Genomic DNA, 12,833 nt, shown 5'->3' with positions numbered 1-12,833 from the left:
AATATTACTCAGCCATAAAAAGAAACAAAATTGAGTTATTTGTAGTGAGGTGAATGGACCTAGAGTCTGTCATACAGAGTGAAGTAAGTCAGAAAGAGAAAAACAAATACCGTATGCTAACACATACATACGGAATCTAAAAAAAAAAACAAAAACAGAAGAAAAACATGCTTCTGAAGAACCTAGGAGCAGGATAGGAATAAAGACACAGATGTAGAAAATGGACGTGACATGCGGAGGGGGAAGGGTAAGCTGGGACAAAGTGAGAGAGTGGCATGGACATATATACACTACCAAGACGCAAGAGGGAGGAGATATGGGGATATATGTATATGTATAGCTGATTCACTTTTTTATAAAGCAGAAACTAACACACCATTGTAAAGCAATTATACTCCAATAAATATGTTTAAAAAAAAAAAAGAGAGGCTTTCACAAAGAAGCATGCAAACTCAAATGCCCACACCACTCGGTGCAGTTAACACAAATGCCTGAAGCAGGGAAACAGCGTGAAGATGTCAGTATTCTATACAACCAAGCACAACCCTTGCTGGTTTCATTCCCTTTTAAAACAAGAAAACATCAAAACACAGCATGTCTGAGGCCCGGGTCACACCCTCCTACCTTAGAATTATCCAAACAGCGTGATTCCTGAAGATCGACGCAGCGGCCTGAAGATCGACGCAGCGGCATTTGAGGGCTAGGGAGGCTCTGGGAATGTTGCCCTGGTTACAGCAGGCGGGATACGCATTGCATAGCAGTTCAGAGCATGTGCTCAAGAATCAATTTCCTGGGTGCATGGCTGGCCTTCCTCACTTAGCTATAGAGCAGTTACTTAGTGTCTCTAAGCCCCAGTTATATCCTCTCACAAATGAGGATGATAGCAAGACCTACCCCAGTGAGTTATCATGAGGATTAAAGACCACAGAGCATGATGCGTGGCCCATATAACAATTATAAATAATAATGATAATGGCTTCATGTCATGTATTTATGCAGATGTACCCCAATGGCCTTGGCATCAGATACCTAGAAGCTCCTGCCTAAGAGGAAAAGCACTCATCTTCTAAGAGCAACGTGGTCCCCTCAGTACACCTTGCTCTCCTGTGTATGACTATGTATATGACCACAATTTGATACACCCCCTAAATGTTTAAATTTAATAAAACTGAGGTGAAATTGCTTTTAACTAACATATGCACACCAAAAAACAACCACCAAAGTTGGGATGTTTTAAAGATATATTTACAAACAAGTGGGCATATAATTCCAGGTAGACTACTTCCTTCTCACCTGAAGCAATAAGGCTGAGTTCAGTTTAAGTAGGGAATCTATGGAAGCCTGCTTCTTCAAGACAATGTCCAATTGAGTTCTTTTTTCTTTTTTTCGGTATGTGGGCCTCTCACTGCCGTGGCCTCTCCCATTGCGGAGCACAGGCTCCGGACGCGCAGGCTCAGCGGCCATGGCTCACGGGCCTAGCTGCTCCGTGGCATGTGGGATCTTCCCGGACCGGGGCACGAACCCGTATCCCCTGCATTGGCAGGTGGACTCTCAACCACTGCGCCACCAGGGAAGCCCCCAATTGAGTTCTTGAGGGTGGTTAGTTCCATAAATTCTTTCAGTAAAATCCACTTTCTGGGAGATCAGTGATATAGCACCACCATTCACAAGTACACAAATTTCTGCCATGTTTCCACCCTGCTCAGAGACCATGTACCTGGCCCAGCATCCTTAACCAGCATCCACAGGGACTTTGGTGGTTGTTAAACATGATTATTATTTGATGGTTCCTTGGCTTCCTTACCTCCATTCCAGGTTAAGCCTTCTAGGACTCTCCTATATCAATGTCCTCCTCATTTTCAAGCTGAAACAACACTCAACAGGTGTCTGGATGTGTCTATGCTCATGGTTTCCATTCTCTCTCACCTGTGAACTATTAAAATCCTCCTTCCCAGTCTTCCAGACTCAGAGGAACTATCACTTGGTCCATAAGGTCTTTTCTGATCTTTTCCATAGAGGTAAAGCTCAGGCCTCACTTCCTTCAGATCCCAACACACCACCGCCTCAGTATAGCTTTCCTTGACGTTCCTTTTGAAAAACAGCCCCCTCAGCCCACATGCAATATTCCCTCCCCCTATGGCCCTGCTTTGTTTTTCCCCATGCTCTGATCGCCACCAGACACACTATTTGGCTTTTATAGGTCTGCACCCCACTAGAATGTAAGCTCCAGGAAGACTGATACTATATATCTCTCCAATGTCAAGATAGTGTCTAACCATATGAGGCACTTTTATTTGTTGAATAAAACAAGGAAAATCAGTGCCTCCTCTCTAAACCCTGGAGCTTATGGTGCTTTGTTTGGACCAGCTCAAGATCCTCAAAATTGCCCTCCCTCCAGGCTGAGTTCTAGAGGATTGGGGAATTTCTTCTGGTCTTTGCCTGCGGACTGTGTCTCCTCCAGCTTGCTTAGCTTCCGATCCTGGGTCCTCCTATTTGCCTAGGTCTTTGGATTAGCACAGGTTAAAATATCTGCTACAATATTCATAATGCTGGGATGTGGCCTCTCACGTTGCTCCTTCAGCTACATTTCCCAAGGTCCTCTGGGTACGTATTCTACCCTGCCCAGGATCATGGCACACGTGACTCCAGCTAAAACTCACAGTTGCAAACTCCCATTTGTTTGAAACAAAAATTCAGATATTCTCTGAGGGCACTTATAACTCAAGTCAGAATATGATGTGATTGCCTCTCTCAGTTCCATACTAGTCTTGCCTGTTCTTGAAGCCATCAGTAGCTCCTTATTTTTAATTCTTTCACAACATTTAGCGGAGTAATACTGAATCAGTATACATCTTGGCCTTGACATTTCTTAACTTCCACCTATTAATTTAAAAAAACCTTTCTATCATTTCCCTCACATTGACATCAGTGTACTTTCTCCATCAGTTTGTTACTTGATTCTGACTTCGTTCTGATGAGGAAATGAACTCCAATCCAGATTGTATTTTCCAAAGATGACTGTAATGATATTTCCTATCTCACTTGTGCTTCTAGAACCTCACTATTTCTGCATCAAGAGGTGAGGTCTATATCCCTTCCCAGGATGGATCTTTGTAACTGCTTCAACCCATGGAGGACAGCTGAAGTGACACAATGTGATTTCTGAGGCCAGGTTATAAAAATGCCATGGACTTCTGCTTTGTCCTCGTGGGATGCTTGTTCTTGGAACCCAGCTGCCATGCCACAAGGACGCCCGAGCAGCCCACAGAGAGACCCCACAGCCCTGGCTTAGCTCTCAGCCAACAGCCAGCACCAAATCGCCAGCCAAGCGAGTGAGCCACTTTCAAAGTGAATCTTCTGGCTCCCACTTGAGTCTACCTTCCTGACACCATATGGACCAGAGAGGAGCTGTCCTCTGAGCCCTGTCCAAACTGCAGATTCATGGACAGAGTAATGATCGTTGGTGTTTTAAACTGCTAAGTGTGGAGGCAATTTGTTACACAGCAGAAAATAATTGATACAGAGTACCAAACCCAAACCCACCCTCCTCTGTAGTTTTCTCTGAAGTCAGCAAGACCCTTTCTGTCCCCAGCATTTCGCCAGCTCCATTTCAAGTGTTTTTGCACGAGATACGACAACATCTGCTGTTAATAATCATAGGTAATCATTTTATAATCATTAATCATCATTTCCCCACAATTAGAAGAGTTATTTAGCTCCTTCCTTCTTTGGAATCATGTTCAACGATTCTATTCTCTAAAAGCAGGTAATGCCAAATTTCAGATTCCTTGTCAGAAGCTTCTAGCAACTGGCTTTCAAACCCAGGAAAAGATTTAGTGTTCTGTTACAGTAGATTGTGTGGAGAAACTAACAAGGTTTTCATTCTTTTCATCACACAGAAAAAGAAGGCTAAGCTAGTCTTCCCTTTGGGTTTGTTTGTCACGCTGATCACCCTAAGTGTCCACTGAGAGATGCTCTAAATTTGGAAAAGGGCCATATGATCCCGTTCAGATAGATTCATATAATCTGATGACCCCACCCACTGATACTTGCTTGTTTGGGTTGTGGACCCGGTTAAGTACACTAGAACGTAAAATGTACATTACCTACAACAGTTGGCTCCAGGTCCATGAAGAGTGCTCTGGGCACGTGCTTCCCAGCTCTGGTCTCACAAAAGAAGGAATCGAAAGATGCACCCATAGGCTCCGTTTTGGCACTTGCCTGCGGATCCTGCCTGCTGTCGAGAACAGCGCCATCTGGCTGGATTCCGTGTTCCAGGCAGTAGAGCTCCCAACAGGCGTCCCCAATCTGGATGCCAGCTTGGCCAATGTGGACAGACAGGCACTCCCTCTGAAATGAGCGTAGTATTTAAGTTACAGCTGTGCATCTTCCTAACATGATAACACGAGCTACATCACTCAGCAGGTCCACTCAGGGCTGAGAGAAAGCAGGCGAGCGTATGCCAGCAAGAGAACTTTGTGATAAAGCTAATGAAAACTGTCTCATGGAAACCAAAAACCAAGGTACAGGTAAGCTTCAGGAACAATTAAACCAAGGACTCCAGTTCAAACAACATAAATTAAGCACCTATTGTGTAATGGGCTAAGAATGAGTTAAGACATATCATATATGAATAAAATCAAGCTTTCTCACCCAGAAAAAAAATTAGTTATTGGAAAGAAATAAAACCAAAATGAATGTACAGCCTGATATATGTTAAAACCCACTGCAGTAAATCTCATATCTTGAGATTTTACATTTACTGTTCATATGTGCTCTAAATAAGGAAGGATGTTCTAAGCTTAAAAGTAGTGCAAAATTTACCAAGGAAACATGCTATAGATTTAATAACCCCAAAATGTAAAAACTCCATACTATAATAAACAAACAAAAATACTGATGTATATACAAAAGGATTTATGTATAGCCCTTCATATATGAGCTATACATAGGGCAATTTTATATACATCAATTTAAAAATACTTGAGACATCTATTAGATAAATAGGAAAATGACATAAACAAATGAATTACAAAAGAAAGAAATGATCTAAAATGCAAAGATTTAGGCACAATGGCATTCACAGTATCATTATTTATAAGAGTAAAAACCAAGAACCAATCTACTTAACCGTTTACCTATTGTCGGGCATTTAAAGGAAAGTACATCGATACAATGGCATGCTATGCAAACCTTCAATAGTTACCAAAAAATTGTATGACATAGGAAATGCTTATGTTAAAATGTTACGTGAAAGCGTATGTTATATAATTGTATATAAAGTATGATGTCAAATACATTTAAAAATAAGCTTACTCAGCCATAAAAAAGAATGAAGTAATGCCATTTGCAGCAACATGGATGGGCCTAGAGATTGTCATACTAAGTGAAGTAAGTCAGAGAAGGACAAATATCATATGATATCACCTATATGTGGAATCTAAAAAATGATACAAACGAACTTCTTTACAAAACAGAAACAGACCCACAGACATAAAAAACAAACTTATGGTTACCAAAGGGGAAGAGGGGAGAAATAAATTAGGAGTTTGGGTTTAACAGATACAAACTACTACATATAAAATAGATAAACAACAAGGTCCTACTGTATGACACAGGGAACTGTATTCAACATTCTGTAATAAACCATAATAGAAAAGAATATGAAAAAGAATATATATATGTATAACTGAATCACTTTGCTGTACACAAGAAACTAACTCAACTTTGTAAATCAACTATACATCAATAAAAATAAACAAAAAAAAATAAAAGTAAAAATAAGCACAGAAAAAAGCCTTTAAAATGCATCAAAATATTAACTCTAGTTACATCTGGGTAGAATGTTTTTTCCTGTTTAAACTTACCTATTTTCCTCACCCTCATTAGCCTCCCCTCTCCTCTCCCACTTTTAAAGTACCATTCACTTTTATTTTTTTTAAGGCAAGCAACTTTTTTTTTTTGTCATTTAAATATCTACTCATCTAAGAGAGGGGAGAAAAAGTTAAATCCTAAAAATCTAAAGGGGCAGCAATTGCTGGCTTTAATATCGTTGTGTTTTGATTGCCAATGGTCATGGAACAAGTCTGTGCAGAGGGTCGTACAGGGTGAGAAGTCTGTTTACTGCATCATCAGGACCCTTCAGGCCGTCTGCCTGATACGCTGATAGGCAACTCCGCCTTCCTCTGTCTGTCCGTGGCTGCACTTTCCCAAGGTCAGATTCAACCACAAAGAGACCACCGATTGGAGGAGGGGCGGGAGGTCTCTGTGGCCAGTCACAGCCCTGCCATCTGACCCGGACTCTGCTCTCTCTGCTTGTGCTCAGCCGTACAAACCCTGTACTTTGTCTCCTTGAGTCCCAGGGCATAACACAGCGCTCTGTGCTTTATGAGGAATTCAAGTTCATTACCTGAGTAGAACTTCCCTCTGATTTCTTTTGTTTGCAACCATGTCTCTCATGACAAAGGCAGTGAACTCAATTTACAAAGCACTTCACTTAGTACCAACCAATTTTTCCAACCTCTATCTGGCACAGAAAAATCAAAACAACATATTCCATCGTCAACAGCCTTCTAACACCTGAGTCTGCAAAGCACAGCTTCAATCCTCTCTCCTCCCAAAGGACGTAAGATGATCTCAGTACATTAGCTACTGTAATCAGATCAAAACTTACCCCAATTCCTAGATTTAGGTACAAACTTAAAAGTGGCGGGGGCGCGGCAGGGTGGGGCGGGGTGGGGGGCGGCGAATTCCTTGTTTCTGCGTCATTAAAACCACTTGCATGTAGATTTCTCTCACAACATCCTTCCGCCGCTGTTTCCCACCCAGTCCACAGGGCGTGCACACAGGGTACTTGCTCTTAATAGTCACAGTAAAAATAATCACCAACATGAAAAACAATTGCTGCTTTTCATGGGGACTGTTCTCCCAAGTGATCCAAACATAGGAGGGAAACTGAGCTTTTTGAACTTGGCAGGAATACTTGGCCCACGAAGGACCAATCTTGCCCATCCTGGTTTGAGAAGCAGCTGAGTTTATCTCATAACTGTGTCCCGGGGACAGAAGGCTATCTCCACCTTATTCTTAGCCTTTTCCTCCTTTCCAAACTATCTGTTAAAATATTAGTCACACTGGGGCTTCCCTGGTGGCGCAGTGGTTGCGCGTCCGCCTGCCGATGCAGGGGAACCGGGTTCGCGCCCCGGTCTGGGAGGATCCCACATGCCGCGGAGCGGCCTGAGCCTGCGCGTCCGGAGCCTGTGCTCCGCAACGGGAGAGGCCACAACAGAGGGAGGCCCACATACCACAAAAAAATATATATATATATATATTAGTCACACTATATAAAAAAAAAAAGACTGTAAAATGCCCACTGAATATCAGTAGTGATGTCTTTTAAAGCTTATTGGGAATTACTAGGACAGCACAATTTTTAATTACCTTTTTATTTTGAGATAAATATGAATTGTAGGTTCATGTGTGGTTATAAGAAATAATGCAGAAAGAGCTCATGGATCCCTTACCTGTTTTCCTCCAGTGGAAATATCTTGCAAGATCACACCCAGAATATCAAAATTGATACAGTCAAGACAGAGCATTTCCATTACTGCAAGGATCCCTGATGTAGGAAGGCATAATTTTTAAGAGCAAAACAATATAAAATAAACATCCTTAAAATGTTGGAGAGAGAGTCCAATGGGGTGAGAAGATCAAAGATGAAAAAGCAATTTGAATGCTTGCTTCCGTTTAAGAATTAAAAATTATAAGACTAAAAATTACTGTGACTGGAACCTAAGAGATAATAACACTGTTGATGGGAACATAAATTGGTGCAGCCACTGTGGTAAACAGTTTGAAGGTTTCTCAAAAAACTAAAAAGAGAACTACCATATGACACAGCAGTTCCATTCCTGGGTATATATTTGAGAAAAACAAAAACACTAATTCGAAAAGATACATGAACCCCAGTGTTCATAACAGCATTAATTACAATTGCCAAGACATGGAAGCCACCTGAGTGTCCATCAACAGATGAATGGATAAAGAAGTGGTGTACACACACACACACACACACACACAAAATGGAATATTACTCAGCCATTAAAAGAGAACATATTTTTGCCATTTGCAGCAACATGGATGGACTTGGAAAATTGAAATGTCAGAGACAAACATGTATGATATCACTTATATGTGGAATCTAAAAAAATACAAGAAACTAGTGAATATAACAAAAAGAAGCAGACTCACAGATATAGAGAAAAACTAGTGGTTAGCAGAGGGGAGAATGAAGGCGGGAGGGCAATTTAGGGGTAGGGGACTAAATGGTACAAACTATTAGGTACAGAATAAGTGACAAGGATACATTGTACAACATGGGGAATAGAGCCAATATTTTAGAGTAATTACAAATGGAGTATGACCTTTGAAAATTGTGAATCACTATATAGCACACCTGTAATATATAATATTGTATAGCGATTCTACGTCAATTAAAAAAAGAAAAAAAAAACCAAGGGAGTGAAAGGAAAGTGGATCATAAGAGGTGGTCCCCAAACAGAATTATTGTAAGTAACTGTATTAATTATTGTCCCCAAAGAACTAGACTCAAGAGAGGACAACACAGAGGTCCCTGCCCTTCACCCAGCCTCACATGTATGAGCTCAGCAACGGTGACCTGGGTCTGAAGTCCCCAGAAACTCTGAAAGCATAACTAAAAACGAAGCCGCTGACTTCTACAGAAAAACCAGCACACGCGGTCTAAAGCAAATGTAAAAACGAAAGGAAGGAGAGGATCTTGCCTCAGTGCTTCCATTAAAGGCAGTGAACCACTACAAATCAACAAAGCTTGTCCTAAAAGCAGCAGAATTATAGATGAACAGATGAGATTCAGAGCAGATTCAAATCTGATCCAAACACAGATATGTAAAGAAACAAATGCCTCTTTAAAAATTTCTTCTCTTGTGTCAGGAATCTATGAAGAATTGTTTGGTGGGGGAAAAGAGAGACACACATGATGAAAAAAATTTGCTACAGCTGTTGGCAGCAACAATGTCAGCAACATAGAAGCCACTTACCATACTGATCTGCAGCTGCCCCACTGCCCAGTGGTACTGACAGGAGGAGCCACCCAAGTGAGCTTTATCAAAGGGCAGGAAGTGACTCCACCTGAGGGCAGAGACACTTAAAGCTGCACAGCCTCTTTTCAGTTTTTCAATTCTCTGGTGTCAGAGCTGTGATGGGCCTGCCTGAACACCCTGTGATAAAGTCTGTGCTCAACTACCGATGAATTCTCCAAATCTGCTTGCGACGTATACCTAGGTTGAAAATAACAAATGTCTTTAAGAAAGAATCCTCCTCTTGTATTAAGAATGTTTGAAGACCAGCATATGTATCGCTTGATAAGCGGTTTTACAAAAACGGAGTTTGATTTATTTAGGTAATATAAGGGAATGGATTTTAGAATGCTTGATTCACATATTAATTTATATCCGTATACTAGTTGTTGAATATATGTAATATCAACCTGCATAGTGATCGGTGTCATTGCAAACTGCTGAAGATTTTGGAAATAATCTTTGAGGAAATCCCCCCCTAAGAATATTTGTAAATCTATGGTTTGTAAATCTATGGTTAAAGAAATTTGGGTAACCTTTAAGTCCAATTAAGATAACAGGAGGGACTTCCCTGGTGGTCCAGCGGTTAAGACTCCGTGCGCTTCTGATGCAGGGGAGCGGGTTGGATCCCTGGTCAGACAACTAGACCCGGCATGCTGCAACTGAAGATCCCACATGCCACAACGAAGATCCCGAGCACGGCAACTAAGACCCAGAGCAGCCAAATAAGTAAATAAATATATTTTTTTAATTAAAAAAAAAAGATAATAGGAATATCTTCTCAGGGAGGGAAATCTAGAGTCTGATTTCAGATAGATAGATAGATAGGGACTGAAATTTAATCAGTTTCCTCAAACTCTGTCCTGAAGAATATGTTAAACAGTTTCCTCAAACCCTGGCCTGTTAATATGTTAATATGTCAGGGAACATTTGTCATGTATTCAGCGCTATCCTAGGCAGGGTAAGACATTGCATTTGGGGGCAGGGACATTCAGACACTAGAACGTTGATCTCTTGTAGGATCAAGACAGTTCACCAGACTTTTCATGTCTTGAATAGCCAACCCTCAGAATAATCCACTATCCTTTGCTCTGTTTCTATGGTACCCAGCAATTTTCTGATTAAAATTTGTCTTCTCTTCATTGCTTTCCTAGTGTATAGGCCAGGGCACCTTATAATAGGAATTCAGTAAATACAATACTTGTGAGTAATTGAACAAAATAGTAAGTTCACAAGTGTCTGAAAATTGGAAAGGGATGCTCTGCCTAAAACAACAGTATTCTAGTCACTGATAAGAAATCCCTCCCCACTGAGAATCCCCACATCAACATTCTGGATTACCTATCACTGTGGGAATTGATTATCACAAGTTCTCAAAGGACTGATCATCTTTTATACCATCGAAGAGCTGAGGACAGATTCTAACTTCGGATGATCTCAACTAAGTACTAGGTCGAAAGGATGAAATTGTTCTTTCTGTGAGTAAAAAGGTCAAATATCAGCAATTTCATCTGGTACAATCTAAATTCTTGCATCCTATGAAGCTCTGTCTGGTGGAGACCAACTCCCTAGATGACATTTCTGTGCTGTTTTACTCTAACTGCTACAAAGCAATACTTTCTTCCTTAATTTTGGGGGGGAAAAAGAATAGAAGTGATTCTTAGCCATGGGCATCTTGCTGTCTAACTTCTTACCATTTTTAAAGCTAAAACTTTTTTCAATATTTGTAATAACCTATAAGGGAAAAGAATCTGAAAAGTAATATGTATACAATATATATTATATATTTATATAAAACTGAATCACTGTGCTGTATACCAGAAACTAACATGATATTGTAAAACAACTATATTTCAATTTAAAAAAATATAACTTTTTTTCCTTGTGTCATAACTGTAGTGCAAGTTCAGCACCTCATGATTTAAAAAAATTATAAAACACAGGAAAGTTTAAAAAAGAAATTTAATACCCAAAATCTGACCACCTAGAGAAATTTTAATACATTGATTTCATCTTTTTCCTCTGTTAAATCTCTATAATTCCTAACTGAATATACCTCTATATTCCATGTTTTTCTTTTAAAATTACAATATACTATTCTATTACACACTTCATAGTTAACTTTTATTGGCTGAAATATTCTTTCCAGTGGATCAACCATAATTAATCATTTTCCTATTATTATTTATTTAGATCGTCTTTGTTTTATCTGATATTATAAACAACAATGCCATTAATATCTTCATGTTTTAGGAGAAACAAAACTTTACTTCTACCCTCTTAGGGTATCCAGTTGGGCATGAGAGTTAAAATGACAGAATTTGAATTAACAGGAGAAAAGCAAACAGATTTTTACATGTACAGAGGAGCCTCCATAGGAAAATAAAAACCCAAAGAAGGAGCAAAACCTTAGTGCTTAGGTACGAGGCTGGACAATGAGAGGGAACTGTGGAAGAGTAAGTAAAATACACGGGGAGACCAAAGGAAGATAAGAGTTATTTAAACAAGTTCTGTTTGTAGAGAATTCTCTGTCCCTGACTCCCCCCATCCTCCTGATGTGGGGAGGGCCGCTATCACAGGGAAGATTTATCTCCTGCTTTCTTGAAGAAAGGGGAAGGTCAGAAGGCCCTTCTTGCACCTGGTGTTCTTCAAGTGCCTGCAGCTAAAAATAATCCTCCTGCCAAAGCGGCATGTTTGGGGGTGGCATATATTGCCACCCTTCAATGTATATACAATTTTATTTCTTAGGATAGATTCCCAGAAAGGGAATCAGAGTGTGAAAGGGGAGGTGATTTTTAAAGCCTTTGACATAAAGAAAGCAGTATTTCAAACCAAAGAATGTGCTATTTAACAATTTTCTTTTTTATTTGAGAAGGTCCTTTACTTGCCGTAGTGCCTTCTTATAATTAGAGGATGAAGGCACTTGGACTCTCTTCTGCTCTGGAGACAGGAGGTCTCATAATCAGATTTACTGGTTTCCTAGAGACAGCCTTGAGAACACATTTTTCCAATACCTTTGGTGACCGCGGATTTATCTCACATGAATTCAGCGTGTGCAAACCTCATTTTACTTTCAACCTCTCCCCACATGCTAAGAAAGATCTAAAATGCTTCCAATTTGCCTTGGCTTGTGGTGAAAGTCCTAATGAACTGTGAACTACTAATCGGGCCTTGGGGATTTAGGAATGGAGTCAGAACTAAATCCCAGGTCACGCGTTTTCAGCAGGGCGACCCCCTCGACTACCCTCCCCTTCTAGCTTCTATGAAGTTAAGCGCCTGGAGGTAGGAGGAGAGGGGCGGGACTCCATGTTTCCTAGCAACCGCGCGCCGTCCCCTGATTGGCTGGTCGCCGCGCGGCCGCCATTTTCAAACCCCGGAAGATGGCGATGGTGGCGGCGGTGGCGGCGACGACCTCCTGACAGAAACCCTTCTCCGGGCCGAAGCGGCCGGGCGCCGCGCGGCTCCCAGCGGGCCTCCCGGGCACCCGGCCACCGCGCCGCCCCCTCCACGCTATGGAGCCCGAGCTGGCGGCCCAGGAGCAGAGCCGGCCGCGGAGGCGAAGCCGCCGGGCCTCGGGACTCAGCGCGGGCGGCGCCGCAGAGCCTTCGGCCGACACCCCCGGGCCGGGGCCAGACGGCAGGTGAGCGCTGGGGGCGGCGGCGCCTGGGGACCCCTAGCGTCGGGTCCGGGGCTGGGGAGGGGGGGGGAGGAGGGGAGGGG

The 12,833-nt window shown here is 41.7% G+C and overlaps 2 protein-coding genes across 2 annotated transcripts in view; one reads left to right on the top strand and one right to left on the bottom strand.

Moving 5' to 3' along the window:
• TUBAL3 (tubulin alpha like 3) overlaps positions 1 to 7,601 on the bottom strand; it is a 12,639-nt gene extending 5,038 nt beyond the window's left edge. Inside the window, exons 1-2 of the mRNA XM_007103152.2 lie at positions 7,521 to 7,601; positions 4,107 to 4,350 (exon numbers count right to left, since the gene is read on the bottom strand). Of these exons, the coding sequence (XP_007103214.2) occupies positions 4,107 to 4,350; positions 7,521 to 7,601 (325 nt within the window). The remainder of the gene's footprint in view (positions 1 to 4,106; positions 4,351 to 7,520) is intronic.
• Positions 7,602 to 12,554: 4,953 nt separating this feature from the next.
• The window catches only part of NET1 (neuroepithelial cell transforming 1), a 53,311-nt gene continuing 53,032 nt past the window's right edge, over positions 12,555 to 12,833 (top strand). The window contains exon 1 of the mRNA XM_024129660.3: positions 12,555 to 12,753. Coding sequence (XP_023985428.1) covers positions 12,626 to 12,753 — 128 coding nt within the window. The 5' untranslated portion in view covers positions 12,555 to 12,625. The remainder of the gene's footprint in view (positions 12,754 to 12,833) is intronic.

This window comes from Physeter macrocephalus, chromosome 11, assembly GCF_002837175.3.
Source record: "Physeter macrocephalus isolate SW-GA chromosome 11, ASM283717v5, whole genome shotgun sequence".
Taxonomy (NCBI): Eukaryota; Metazoa; Chordata; class Mammalia; order Artiodactyla; family Physeteridae; genus Physeter; species Physeter macrocephalus.
The sequence above is the reverse complement of the archived record's forward strand: the minus strand, read 5'-3'. Positions and strand labels throughout refer to the sequence as shown.